Raw genomic sequence first — 15,910 nt, 5'->3', positions numbered from 1 at the left:
TAGAGTTTATGGGGCATATTCAGAAACATTAAATTATATTAATATTAAAAACTGAAATGGCATCCACAGTACAATTAGTATTTAATTTGCCTTCATTATATTTAACACATTACCATATTATGTTAATGCATGCTCTATTTAACCCCAATGTCTTCAAAATGATCCAAAATAAAGTTATCTAGAATTGACAGTACAGGGGAAAACTGGAATCTACTGATCCTTATTTATTATTAGCACACATAAATGATGTCGATATTTATTTATATAAATAATAATAAACTAAAAATATTGATATTTTGTGATGTTATGATATATTAAATATTTTGACAGCACTAAACTTGCTTTACAGAAATATATCAAACAAGTTGAGGAAAATATTTTCTATAGGGAAAAATAGGAAACATTACATTGTTTTTGATGCAATTTTTATGTTTTATTGGAATAATGAAATTAATATTGATTAAAAAAACTGAAATAAAATTAGATTTAACTCAATTTCCAATTCAACACCCTGTGTTGTGTGTCAAAATCCATTCAAATTCACATTCATGAACTGAAAAAGAGTCAGTTCTTCAGTTCTGAATTTTGTCCAAGTATGGTAAACATATGTGCTTGCACACACACCCCAATATACATCCTTGTAAGCACACACACACACACACACACACACACACACACACACACACACACACACACACACACACACACACACACACACTTCTATTTCCTTTTTAATTACATTTTACATCCCAGTGCCTCAGACACATCTTCCCCCAAGACCAAGACCGTCCTAATTAACGACCATCTCACTTGCAACAATCTCTAGAGACACAGAAAAAATTACATTGCAACTCCTCCTCCCTATTCCTCCCTAAGCACAGAGCTCCTCCCCCAAACAACACATACTGATCTCCAGCCCTCTCCATAACCTCTTCCAAATGAAACACCTCCATTCTTGTTCAGGAGCGAGGACATTTCACAGGAACGCATGTTCTCCGCTATGCCAAAGAAAGACAATGCACTCCAAGCCAACTCTACGGCCCTCATTTTGCTCTTCTCTCGTATGCGCCGCTCCACCGAGCTGTGTTCAACAACTCTAATCTGCCTATTATGAGTCCCAATCAAAGTCTCTCTTGTGAGCTGAAATAAGAGCTGATTATGACGAGCACATTTGTGTGTGAAGCACACGGTGATGAGAAAGTGGAACACTGTGAGTTTAGTAGTGCAGGGCCAGAATAGTACAGACTCAATCAACTTATCTACTGCACGTAAATGAGGCACTTAAAGTGGATGGTGAATAGTGATTGTTTATCAGGTAATATCCAGCATTGAAACTAAAGATTGACTCTGAATAATGATGCAGTATTTATCAGTAGTAAAAATATTTACTGATGACTACTTGGTAAAGGTATTTGGACATTTAGGTCAAAGTTAAATGTATAAGAATGTCACTGAGAAGAAAAACATCAGAGCGAGTGTTCTTTATTTCACAGAAAGATACCATGGATGAATGGATGATAAAAATCATGCAATTCTAACTTTTTTTTTCTTTGTTTCTTTAGGTTGAGTATTTTCTATTATATAATTTAGTAAATATGATATAAAATAATTTCAGCAATTCTTATGTGTTTTTACTATATTTTAATTAAATTTCATTTTATATATATATATATATATATATATATATATATATATATATATATATATATATATGATATCTTAGGGAGCAGGGTGATATATATATATATATACAACCCGAATTCCGGAAAAGTTGGGACGTTTTTTAAATTTTAATAAAATGAAAACTAAAGGAATTTCAAATCACATGAGCCAATATTTTATTCACAATAGAACATACATAACGTAGCAAATGTTTAAACTGAGAAATTTTACACTTTTATCCACTTAATGAGCTCATTTAAAATTTAATGCCTGCTACAGGTCTCAAAAAAGTTGGCACGGGGGCAACAAATGGCTAAAAAAGCAAGCAGTTTTGAAAAGATTCAGCTGGGAGAACATCTAGTGATTAATTAAGTTAATTGATATCAGGTCTGTAACATGATTAGCTATAAAAGCTTTGTCTTAGAGAAGCAGAGTCTCTCAGAAGTAAAGATGGGCAGAGGCTCTCCAATCTGTGAAAGACTGCGTAAAAAAATTGTGGAAAACTTTAAAAACAATGTTCCTCAACGTCAAATTGCAAAGGCTTTGCAAATCTCATCATCTACAGTGCATAACATCATCAAAAGATTCAGAGAAACTGGAGAAATCTCTGTGCGTAAGGGACAAGGCCGGAGACCTTTATTGGATGCCCGTGGTCTTCGGGCTCTCAGACGACACTGCATCACTCATCGGCATGGTTGTGTCAATGACATTACTAAATGGGCCCAGGAATACTTTCAGAAACCACTGTCGGTAAACACAATCCGCCGTGCCATCAGCAGATGCCAACTAAAGCTCTATCATGCAAAAAGGAAGCCATATGTGAACATGGTCCAGAAGCGCCGTCGTGTCCTGTGGGCCAAGGCTCATTTAAAATGGACTATTTCAAAGTGGAATAGTGTTTTATGGTCAGACGAGTCCAAATTTGACATTCTTGTTGGAAATCACGGACGCCGTGTCCTCCGGGCTAAAGAGGAGGCAGACCTTCCAGCATGTTTTCAGCGTTCAGTTCAAAAGCCAGCATCTCTGATGGTATGGGGGTGCATAAGTGCATACGGTATGGGCAGCTTGCATGTTTTGGAAGGCTCTGTGAATGCTGAAAGGTATATAAAGGTTTTAGAGCAACATATGCTTCCCTCCAAACAACGTCTATTCCAGGGAAGGCCTTGTTTATTTCAGCAGGACAATGCAAAACCACATACTGCAGCTATAACAACAGCATGGCTTAGTCGTAGAAGAGTCCGAGTGCTAACCTGGCCTGCCTGCAGTCCAGATCTTTCACCTATAGAGAACATTTGGTGCATCATTAAACGAAAAATACGTCAATGACGACCACGAACTCTTCAGCAGCTGGAAATCTATATAAGGCAAGAATGGGACCAAATTCCAACAGCAAAACTCCAGCAACTCATAGCCTCAATGCCCAGACGTCTTCAAACTGTTTTGAAAAGAAAAGGAGATGCTACACCATGGTAAACGTGCCCCGTCCCAACTATTTTGAGACCTGTAGCAGAAATCAAAATTGAAATGAGCTCATTTTGTGCATAAAATTGTAAACTTTCTGAGTTTAAACATTTGCTATGTTATCTATGTTCTATTGTGAATAAAATATTGGCTCATGTGATTTGAAAGTCTTTTAGTTTTCATTTTATTAAAATTTTAAAAACGTCCCAACTTTTCCGGAATTCGGGTCCCTGGGGGGACCCTGCTCCCTAAGACATCAACAAGCACCACTAAAAAATCCATATTGGTCGACTACTAAGAAATAAAAGCTTGATTTTCTCTGTATAACTTAAGAATCTGACTATGCAATGCAAAAAAACAATATATATATATTGTTATATGCAATGTCTTCACTGACTCACTGCAGTAACTCTATGGACCCATGGCTGACATTACATATCAAAATAAAATAAATACATAAATTGGCATTTATAAAAGGTTTTTTTTATACTAACAATTTGACAAATAACGTCACTGTTAATGTTATGTTTACACCACTCATATTAACCTCCTGGGATCAGGTTATGGGAATTTTCGTAAACTGACCAAAGACATTTTGTCTTCAATTTGAGTTGTGTATCTATTGATTCACTTTTTAGACCTGCCAAACTGAATGAATAAAAATGAAAAATATGCAACATTATTGAAAATTAAAAGATTAATTCAATTATTAAAATTAAAACCATGTTATCATCTCTAATGTTCATATATATATATATATATATATATATATACACACATATATATATATACATACATATATATATATACATACATATATATATATATATATATATATATATATATATATATATATATATATATACAATATTTTTTTGACCGTATACAAATAATGCAGATAAAAAAAAAGACAACCTCTTAAAATGAGTTTAAACAAGCATCAGAGACAAGTGTTCAGCAAAGAAGCTGGTAATGTGTTATTTAAACAATATCGTATATATTTTAACTTGTCTTGGAGAGCTGAAGTGTTTGTGACAGCACTGCCATGAGCGATTGTCATTACCTCTTTAATGAAACTCATGAAGCGTCCTCCGAACCTCCAGGGTTTGTGGCGATGACACTGCAATGAGTTGACAGTCATCTGCGGCGCATGCTGGTAAGAAACCGACACGATGTGGACTGCGTCGTACGTCAGAGCAGCATCTGTCTGGAATAAATAGGGGGGCGATATGTCAGCTGAAATGATCTGACAAGCGGGAGGAGTGCAAGACCTGGCCGGTTGACAACCTTGTCAAACAGCAAACTGGGCCACTGCTCCGGACCATTAGCACACTTAAATCAAAATGTAAGTAGAAAATAACTCCTTAGCCTTTGTAATGATAGTAATCCTTTATTGCTTTAACTCAACAATGCTAGAAGTATACATGTCTAAACGTTAAACAATAAGTGTATGACAACTAATTTTTTCTATATTTGTACTGTAAAATCAGAATCCAATGTATTGCTTGATTCCAGATTGCACGTCTTCAAACTGCGACTAATGGTCACATTTTATGAACTTTCTTCATACTGGTGTGACTAAGTTTTGTTAGCATTTTGTTAGCTACAGAGTTGCCCAACTGTCTTTGATTTTGGGCTGACATTTTTGATGGGAAACATCAAAAGGCAAATGCTCCCAAAGTGGAACAAAACAGCAGTACTCATTTGAACTCAGAGCAGGTATGTTTATTAGTGGACTGATCTTAATCATGTGATTCAATGAGAACCAATTGAATTCAGCACAGAATTATCTGTTATAACCCCCAGATGTTTTGGTGATTTAAAGTCAAATAAAACAGATTGAACTTGAAGAGAAGATTGAGACTGAACAGAAGAAACGTTGTGGCATGAATGATCTAGTTAGAAGTTGTTTCAATCAACAAATTACTAAAATTGGACATTTATCACGTAGAAACACTATCATTACTGTAACATTTATTAACACTAACCATTGCATTTTGGCAGAAATATGGTATATCCATATTGGATGTTATTAGATTAACAAAGTCATTATACTGTATTATTTTATTATTTACAGGAGTAATGGGACTTTCGTTATGAAGCTGTGGCAGTTTTGTTGAATTTATATGTACTAAACGCTTAGTCTATAGCAAACAAGCTACAGCTAAATGTTAAGGACGGTCAGACACTGCTTCCTTAAGTTTGTTTTCTCTACCTTTTCATAACATTGTTTTCCGGTCTACTGTAAGCTCAAATACTGCCAAAAGCATTTTTTCAAAACCTCTCTAAACCAAATGAAAATTCTGAATACCCTCTGCATGTGCGATCCAGGAAAATAAATGGCAAATTTATGAACTAGCTTAAGGATGCCCTACATCAGAATATGTTACTATGAAAATGTACTTAATGTATAAGATGCCTTAAACACACCTCCAAACACACAAACCCAATTCCAAAAATAGTTGGGACACTGTACAAATTGTGAGTAAAAAAGGAATGGATTAATTTACAAATCTCATAAACTTATATTTTATTCACAATAGAATATAGATAGTATATCAAATGTTGAAAGTGAGACATTTTGAAATGTCATGCTAAATATTGGCTGATTTTGGATTTCATGAGAGCTACACATTCCAAAAAAGTTGGGACAGGTAGCAATAAGAGGCTGGTAAAGTTAAATGTACATATAAGGAACAGCTGGAGGACAAATTTGCAACTTATTAGGTCAATTGGCAACATGATTGGGTATTAAAAGAGCCTCTCAGAGTGGCAGTGTCTCTCAGAAGCCAAGATGGGCAGAGGATCACCAATTCCCCCAATGCTGCGGTGAAAAATTGCAAAGAGAAAAGTTGCAAAGAGTTTGCCGTTATCATCATCTACGTTGCATAACATCATCCAAAGATTCAGAGAATCTGGAAAAGTCTCTGTGCATAAGGGTCAAGGCCGGAAAATCATATTGGATGCCCTTGATCTTCGGGCCCTTAGACGACACTGCATCACATACAGGAATGATACTGTAATAGAAATCACAACATGGGCTCAGGAATACTTCCAGAAAACATTGTCGGTGAACACAATCCACCGTGCCATTCGCCGTGGCTGGCTAAAACTCTATAGGTCAAAAAAGAAGCCATATCTAAACATGATCCAGAAGCGCAGGCGTTTTCTCTGGACCAAGGCTCATTTAAAATGGACTGTGGCAAAGTGGAAAACTGTTCTGTCTGTGGACAGACAAATCAAAATTTGAAGTTCTTTTTGGATAACTGGGATGCCATGTCATCTGGACTAAAGAGGACAAGACAACCCAAGTTGTTATCAGTGCTCAGTTCAGAAGCCTGCATCTCTGATTGTATGGGGTTGCATGAGTGTATGTGGCATGGGCAGCTTACACATCTGGAAAGGCACCATCAATGCTGAAAGGTAAATCCAAGTTCTAGAACAACATATGCTCTCATCCAGACGTCATCTCTTTCAGGGAAGACCTTGCATTTTCCAACATAACAATGCCAGACCACATACTGCATCAATTACAACATCATGGCTGCGTAGAAGAAGGATCCGGGTACTGAAATGACCAGCCTGCAGTCCAGATCTTTCACCCATAGAAAACATTTGGCGCATAATGAAGAGGAAGATGCGACAAAGAGGACCTAAGACAGTTGAGCAACTAGAAGCCTGTATTAAACAAGAATGGGACAACATTCCTATTCTTAAACTTGAGCAACTTGTCTCCTCAGTCCCCAGACGTTTGCAGACTGTTATAAAAAGAAGAGGGGATGCCACACAGTGGTAAACATGGCCTTATCCCAAATTTTTTTTGAGATGTGTTGATGCCATGAAATTTAAAATCAACTACATTTTTCCATTAAAATTATACATTTTCTCAGTTTAAACATTTGATATGTCATCTATGTTGTATTTTGAATAAAATATTTAAATCTGAAACTTCCGCATCATTGCATTCTGTTTTTATTTACAATTTGTACAGTGTCCCAACTTTTTTTGGAATCGGGTTTGTAGTAAAATGAACTCAAAATGAACAGAAATAAAATATACTAAGTGAGCCATTGACAATCCAGTGGCATTACTGAAAATACTGTATTATAAAACTATGTGCATTTCATAAGTCTTAAAGGGCTGCTGTCCTGCAGAGTTAAGCTTCATCCCTAATCAAACACACCTGATAAATCCAACCAACATTTTAAGGATAACTCAGATATTACAGAGAGTTTTGTTTGATTAGAGATTAAAATCTGTAAACTCTGTAGAATGAGCTGACCCTCTTAGACCAGAGTTAAATATGTCTGCTTTTTAGTGTTGACAAAAGAGCAAAGAGCATCTTCCAAAAAAGTTCACAATGTATTCCCCTACATTGAATTATGGCAGATATAGCTTCACCAACTCCAGGAACAATGCTGGCAGCAGCATAAAACCTTGTCCCTCAAAGGACTTTAATCCCAAATCATCAAATAACTTTAACATCTACTGTGGCTTGAATGTATCTGGTCTCCAGCCCTCTCCAGTCAGTTTTTTCTATGCATTTAAAAAAATACCTCTAACAAATACCAGGGTTTTCCAATTGTGCTCTTGGAAGGTCACTGTCTGCAGAGTTTAGCTCCAACCCGAATTTAAAACATACCTGAACCAGGAAAATCAAGGTCTTTTGAATTACAAAAAAAAAAAAAAAAAATGCAGTCCGGTTTGTTGGGCAAATCTGTATGATGCTGGCCGTTTAGGAGCAGATTTGAACACCTCTGACATATGACTTTTGAGAACTGACATGCACAGAGAGACACAAATTCTTGTTCACTGACCCTCATGACCCAAGCAAGAACCACAATACTCAATATAGACAACAAAATGTTACTTTCAAGCTATGTTATTATCACCACCATGAAGCAACAGCTAATGGACTGATTCTTTCTGCAAACACTTTGGACAATGGATAAAAAGCAAGAAAATAACTGGTACACCATCCACTTGCCGATTCTCTAACACATCCTACTGTAACAATCTTCCGGAGAGATGAGAGCTTGAAGTGTGCATTGTTCAGGCAATGTGAGCTACTTTAGATCGAGCGTGTCCACAGGAAGGAGGACAAGTGCTCACTGGGATGTCCTTTATATCGACCTTGCCATAGGCTTCTTGTAACCAGGCAAAAAGTTGTTGTGATTTGAGAGATGGATATAATGAGAATGGACTGACTAAACTGAGTGGTTGCAATGGTCTGTATTCAAAACATTCAACACACATACGGATGTTGCAGGAACTATATACCTCACATCAGTCTTATTAGCTGTTGCGGATCCAGTAATACCATATTTAATGTGTATGCCAGAGTTTTCAACCTTGCACAAAAGACATAAAGCAAGTACACATTGATATTCACGTATAGTCAATTTAGAGTAAACGGAAGACCTGAATGCTTTTTTCCACTGTAATAACAGTACTCCTCTACATTAAAATAATCAGAAATTCTACAGAACAGTGTAGGAGTATTTGAACTACTGTGAAATAGATTAATAGATATTCACAGAAGCCATACAGTTGAAACCAGTCTTTATGATATTAAGGTATTCAACAATGTATTCAACAGTGCATGAGGCATACCATTTGGGATTATTAAATCTGAACTGCTGCAGTTTAAAAGATTATATTACCTAGCAAATAAAAGTAGATACACTATTTAAATCTCAACCATGGCAATTATTATTATTATAGACACAAAATCCATCTGAAACAGCTCACAGAATAAATTAAGAAATAAATAGCTCTTTTAAAGGTTATTTATTTTTAAAAGTATAGATTAACTAAATAAGTACGGCTGTGGATTACATTGGTTACAGTGAAAGTGGAACCTATTCAAAGCTTTTGTGCCATTGTTTAATTTGCCATTTCTTTTTTGGTTAGCTGGCAGTGAATTCAGGGAGAAAATGGAAGCATACCGTCATTATCCCTTCCAGGAGACCAGAATCTGGTTTTGGGGGAATCTGCCTCTCAAGGGACCACTTCTCCACAATGGAGGCAACCTGAGGATTGTCCACGTTTAGGATGCGGAAGCCAGTCATATTGACACCACAGAAGCGGTATGGCTCCAGGTTTATGGCCATGAGATCCTAGAGGAAGAGCAAAAGAGAGAAAAGATCTCAATTAACCGGCCTGAATCTAGCTTCATTGTTGCTGGGTGAGAGCCTTCTTGTCTCTTCGTCCCCTAATAAAAGCAGCAGATAGACAGGGGGTAAAAAAGAAAAAAAAAGATAAACAGAACAAAAATAAAAGAGATTAAGGATAATACCGTGCTTTCCAGGCCGCCTGGGTACAGCCAGATGAAGCATAGTAGGACATACACCCCTGTGCCAGCATGTATGATATCATAGACAGTGAGCCAGGAGTCATTCGCACAATAGCTGATTGAAACAGTTATTTCCTCTGTAATCCGGTCTTCATTGCTCCCATCCAGCGTATTGAACCTTAAACACTTAAAACACCTCTCTGAATGTCGACCTGACACTGAAATGTATCAGAATGTCTGTGCATTCAATGATTTTAACAGTGTAGATTCTTCAAAAAGGATCCAAATTTCACATTCTCAATTCAATGATGTGGGATGAAACACTCTGAAAATGAAATTGCTGGGGTGGAAAATAGCATTAAGATTAAGTCTAAGTTAATCAATTTTTTTTTGTCTTACGAGGTCAAAGCAAAATGCACAGCCATCTAACACAGGGTTCTGTAAATCTGAGAAAGAATGGCAAAATGAGCAAGACTGTGTTCATTAAAAGAACTTCCCGTAATATGCTGAGGCTAAATAACGCTCTAGAACAATACCAACACACACCCACACTATGCATGCTATTGTCTGGAATGTTATTCTGAGAACAGTCGCTCTGTTTCTTGTACCATCCTACATATTGCCAAACATGTTGGGAAGGTGGGGGCGGCAAAGAAATGTGGTAGAACATAACAGACTATTTCATTAACACCCTGTGGGTCTGGAACTGTTTGGAGAGAAGCATAAAAAACACATACAGAAAACTGCTTGCCCCAAGAAACAGCACTTTCTGAACTATACCGTAAATGATTTCTCGTTAAATGCAGATGTTACAATGGAAGCCTGTTTTATGGCTTCTTTATATCTTCATGATTTACTGTATTAGTGCGGGATTAGCGTATAAGAGATGATTGATGCTCAAATGCTTATAATGTAGTGGGATTCTAGTTGGATTATTGTAGAAAATATCATTACAAAAATAGATACATTGTTCATTTCATTATGTCTTAGATGAGGTTTTAGCAAAATTATATCATGTAAATCCAACATCGTTGTTCGTCCACAACAAAACTCCTTATCCTGCAGAAAGGATATTTAGAGTGGGACTACAATAATCATTTAATATAAGATGAATGTTGTAAACTACATGAAAGACAGGTAAGTTGACACTGATTGTGGAATTTGAGAAACATCTTATAATACAAGGCAAATCGCTCCGGTTTCACAGAAAAAGCATCATGAAGGTTATGAAAATATAAGGTTTGGACATTTAACTTGAGACTTTTATGCTCTTCAGCTGTTCATTGTGTTACAAGGGCATAAAAGCATACAAACAGTTAGCAAGGAAGTATGCAAGGAAGAATTGTCACAAAATTATTCATGTGTGGACTGTAAAGCTTTCTTACTTCAGAGATTTAGAAAGTAGCTTACATGACACCATATTGCCAGTTTATCAGATTTTGCTCCTTTAACGAAGGTTCCAAACAGTTCAAAACAAACACACAGCATTGCACTGCAACACAGCATGCTTCACTTCTGAATGAATCTACATATTTGAAATAATTTGTTGCATGAATAATTCATGACTCACTTATAACTATACTTGCCGCCACCTACTGGAAAATCACAGTCCATTTAGAAATCCTAAAGCAGAAGGCGCTTTGGACAGACCAAATTTAATCTGCTATAGCACTGTCGTCAAACACTTTTTTTCAAAACTAAAAGTTGCATATATTAACTTTATTTCGCATATAAAATAATTAGATCTGAATTCAATGTTTGATTATTTATGACACTTCTAAAAGAAACAGTTCCTTTAAAATGTCCTTTCGGGTACCTTCGGTACACACTATATTACTCCTGTTTACATTGAATAACATCTATAACAATTTGCATTTTGTGAGAACAAGATGTTATTTATAATTGGAGTAAACACTTATCTACCACTATTTTTACACATAGTTTAAATAGCTAAACTGCCTAAATGTTTTGACAAATCCACATCTTTAGCAAAAAAAAAAAAAATGAAATTAGCACATTTATACACATTTGCTGTGTGTTTCAGGTTTTGTGCAATCATATATAAATGCATATTATAGAACCATATTTTATGCACAAATACCGTCTCGGTTACATACCTAACCATTGTTCCCTGATGGAGAGAACAGAGAAATTATGTCGTGATGACATAGGGGGTTTACTTGAGAGGCTCAATACGTTCTGACTTTAACTCTCTGAGGTTTAAGGGTAATTTTTTGGGCCTGGAGAAGTTTTGTCATGCCCTGACATTTGTGCTTTTTTCAGTTTCTTATAAACATCTAAATGGCTAAAGTCTAATCTCACTGTAATCAGCACAAACTGGGCTATAATAATATGTGAAATGCATGTATGTACATGATTGTGTTTTTGAGAAAAAAAATGTTATGCGTGGTTAGTGAAATACTAAAAATGTTAAATCACCTGAATAAGGCAATAAAACACATAAAGAACATTGGTTCCTGGGACTTTTAAGAACTGGAGCTTGTAGCCTAGAATTTTTCTATCTAAATTATGTGAAAATCATCTTGTTTACTCACTCACAGAAAACAATATATTGATTAAAATTTCCGAAGACACTTTTTGTTGATAAAAGTCATATGCGAGTAGGCGTCAACTATCATGAATATCATTGTGATTTACACCTGAGAAGACAAAGGCCCACACAATGAGCTGCATAATGAGCCTTTCAGTCAGCTGTGTGTCTGAGAGGGAAGAGTTACAAGAAAGAATGTAAGGACAAAATAAATGTATATAATTTTATGTTTGTAGTTTATTTAGAATATATTTAATTAACACACAACATCATTTACTATTCACTTGCGAGTGCAGTTAAACAGTTTATTAGGAACAATCAAAGCTGACTTTCAAAGCTGAATTTTTTTGCATCATTACTCCAGTCACACGATCCCTCAGAAATCCTTTTAACAATCTGATTTTCTACAAAAAAAAAAAAACATTTAATTGTTATTATTATTATTATTATTATTATTATTAATGTTGAAAAGAGCTGATAATATCTTTTAAGTTTTTTTAGGGGGGATAAATTGAAAGAACAGCATTCTTTGTTACATTTGTTACAGTTACATTTATTTGTTACATTTATATTATTTACATCTAGCTTTTGAATGGTAGTGTATATTGTTAATGAAACTTCATAATGTTTTACTTGATTAGACATTTAGCCAGGATTTATAGTTTGGAAAAAGTCTTAACTAGTAAAATGTTTACACGTTATGTGAAAACGTGTGGTGTTAGCGCAGTGGATAAGACACATGCCTTTGGTGTGAGAGACCCGGGTTTGAATCCACTGAGAGGCACCAATGTGTCCCTGAGCAAGACACTTAACCCCTAGTTGCTCCAGAGGCGTGCGACCTCTGATATATATAGCAATTGTAAGTCACTTTGGATAAAAGCGTCAGCTAAATGAATAAATGTAAATGTAAATGTAGTACAAGTATATATATATATCTCCAGAGTCGAGTCAGGTTCCCATTGACCCTCCAGAGTTGGGTCAGGTCACCGTTTACACTCCAGAGTCAGGTCAAGTAAGCATTAACACTCCAGAGTCAGGTCAAGTCACCATTAACACTCATGAGTTAAGCACTACCACATTTAGACCTCAGGAGTCAAGTCAAGTCACCGTTGATCTTCATGAGCAAAGTCAAGTCACCAATGATCTTCATGAGCAAAGTCAAGTCACCGTTGGTCTTCATGAGCAGAGTCAAGTCACAGTTGATCTTCCTAAATCCAGTCAAAACACCACGGATCTACCAGAGCCTCTCCACATCTCTGCTGAACTACCAGAGCCTCTCCACGTCTCTGCTGAACTACCAGAGCTTCTCCACGTCTCTGCTGAACTACCAGAGCTTCTCCACATCTCTGCTGAACTACCAGAGCCTCTCCACGTCTCTGCTGAACTTCCAGAGCCTCGTCACGTCTCAGCCAAACTCTCTGAGTGCTCGACTTATCCTGCCGTGTCCACGGAGGCCATCCAGGAACTCACTGCCTGCCCTGTCATGGCTATGGAGACCATCTAACATCTCCTCAGGGCCACGGAGGCCACCCTTAACCTGTTCTTGTTCTCTATTTCAGACTTACCTAACCAGACTTGCTCTCCTGTGCCATCGATCCCACTGTGGTGGTCTTCGGCGCCACCCTGGTGGGCTCCTGTCCCGACCGCTTGGCTGTGGTGGTCTTCTGTGCCGCCCTGTTGGGCTTCTGTCTCGACCGCATGGCTGTGGTGGTCTTCTGCGCTGCCCTGGTGGGCTTATGTCTCGACCGCACGGCTGTGGTGGTCTTCTGCGCCGCCCTGGTGGGCTTCTGCCTCGACCGCACGGCTGTGGTCGTCTTCTGCACCGCCCTGGTGGGCTTATGTCTTGACCGCACTACTGTGGTGGTCTTCTGCGCTGCCCTGGTGTGCTTCTGTCTCGACCGCACGGCTCCAGTTCCACCTGATCCACCCTGGATACTTGCTCCTTGTTTTTGTTTTTTGCACTTCCTGTCTCTGTTTGCCTCTATTACCTGGCCCTCCGTCCCTCCCCCTGGTAATCCACCGGTCCACCTCCTTCCTGGACTCCTTGTTTCTGTTTTTTGCACTTCCTGTCTCTCTTTCCCTCTATTACCTGCCCCTCCGTCCCTCCCCCTGGACCTCCGCCTGTCCACCTCCCTCCTGGCCTCTGTGTTCCTTGGTTTGTTCTTGTGTTCAGGTGGATTATCTGGTAGCTGCTCCGTAGAGGAGGGGGTAATGTCACGGTGTCTGGTCTGTGTTTCCCTGGGTGTCCTCTAGTGGTCTCACTTCCCCATAGGCACCTCACCGCAGGCACTGCATTTCCCACAAAGCCTTGTCCCTTCATCACGGTAATTGCACACCTGTTAATTGCTCTCAGCTGTCTTCACTTTCATCGTCATTATCCTGCCTTTATAAACCGGTCTGTTTTCTTTCTGTGTCATGGAGTCCTTATTTTCCATCACCCAGTTTCCTCGCGTTCCCTTGTAGTTTCTAGTTTTTGTTTCATGTTTGTTTTGTTTCTCGACTGCTTTCATGGTTTTGACCCCATGCTTGTTTTGGATATTGATTTTTGGATATCCATTAAACACACTGCTCTTGGATCTCTCGTCTCCAGTGTCCGATCATTACACCAAATCACATCTTTTTGGGGTGAATTATGTATTATTACTCTCATCGCGAAGCAAACAGTAAATAAAAAAAAAAAACTTGAAGAACAGTCTCGCTGCGTTGTCTTCTGTTGTGTGGGTGTATTCAAGCCACGCTCTTCAGTGAGCGTTCAGTGAGGGGGCGTAGTCGCATTAGAAGATAATGAAGGGAGACGTGAAAAACGGACATTGCGTTGTTTTCATATGGATTACTTTATCACAGAATATTTGTTTTCGGCAGCACTTGTTTAGTTTAAAAGACATGTCAACCTTTTTATAGATATATCTCTCATGTCTCTTCGTTGAATATTCACTGAGTTACAGTTCATTTTAATGACGCATGTCTAAATGAGGATCACCACAGACAAAGGCTGCAGACAGCACAACTTGTTTGTTATCTTTATTTTATAAATGCACAAAGTTTTGTTTTTAATATGTCTGTATACAAAAAAGTAGACCCTTTTACAGATTCGATTGATGTTTTGCTCTTATCTGTACAATCAAAACTGAAAGTGTAATTTAAGTTATTTTCGGGGTTATCAGGAGAAAATGCCTCATAACGCGTATATGTGTTAATCGACTCCAGAGGGTAAAGAGAAAATTTAATTTAAATTATTTAAATGAAAGCTATTGGATTTTGCATGCCTGAGCCACTCGCATACAGGTATAAATAGATGACAAGTGCATCCAGTAGCCGCGTGTCAGACAAATGCTATGCAAAGGTCATAACCTTCCCAAAGCCCCTGCAAAAATTCACTGACCCTGGCGCTTGCAGGGACCAAAAAGTGAGTACATTGCTGCATCACGCCACAGTTCCTATCACATAAAATATTTTCTTAAGAGAAGGGATTTCACACCTTTCCTGTTTGTTGTTTACAGCTTGGCAGTAACTATGGGGAAACTAGCCTTCCAGAGAAGGGCGCTACAGTGGCCACATCCTAGCCGTAGTGATGTATCATGTGGAGAGACTAATATGGACTGACCCAGTCCATGACACCAGCCAAGAGAAGGTGTGGTTGGAACCTTGGGCATATATCCAGGCTATGGTCTAAGGACAACATGAGAGTAGGCTGGCCTGAACACAAGGCACTCTTCACTCGACTGAAACCAGTGGCTAAAAAAGGGAACCCTCTGAAGGCCAGTCAGGACGGTAGAGAGATCCCAGGATGGCACTAGGGGTGGCCTATGAGGATTTAACCTTCTGGCACCCCTCAGGAACCTGATGATGAGATTGTGCTTTCCCAGGGACCGGCTGTCCACTGCTTCATGATGTGCTTTGATAGCAGCCACATACACTTTCAATTCGAAGGGTGACAGCCT

General features: G+C 38.1%; 2 protein-coding genes across 2 annotated transcripts in view; both read right to left on the bottom strand.

The window, feature by feature from the left end:
* The window catches only part of LOC132157649 (uncharacterized), a 491,841-nt gene that overhangs the window by 315,678 nt on the left and 160,253 nt on the right, over positions 1-15,910 (bottom strand). The window lies entirely within an intron of this gene.
* grik3 (glutamate ionotropic receptor kainate type subunit 3) overlaps positions 1-15,910 on the bottom strand; it is a 146,308-nt gene that overhangs the window by 63,048 nt on the left and 67,350 nt on the right. The window contains exons 6-7 of the mRNA XM_059567276.1: positions 9,072-9,242; positions 4,187-4,330 (exon numbers count right to left, since the gene is read on the bottom strand). Of these exons, the coding sequence (XP_059423259.1) occupies positions 4,187-4,330; positions 9,072-9,242 (315 nt within the window). The remainder of the gene's footprint in view (positions 1-4,186; positions 4,331-9,071; positions 9,243-15,910) is intronic.

Source organism: Carassius carassius, chromosome 15 (assembly GCF_963082965.1).
Source record: "Carassius carassius chromosome 15, fCarCar2.1, whole genome shotgun sequence".
Taxonomy (NCBI): domain Eukaryota; kingdom Metazoa; phylum Chordata; class Actinopteri; order Cypriniformes; family Cyprinidae; genus Carassius; species Carassius carassius.
The sequence above is the reverse complement of the archived record's forward strand: the minus strand, read 5'-3'. Positions and strand labels throughout refer to the sequence as shown.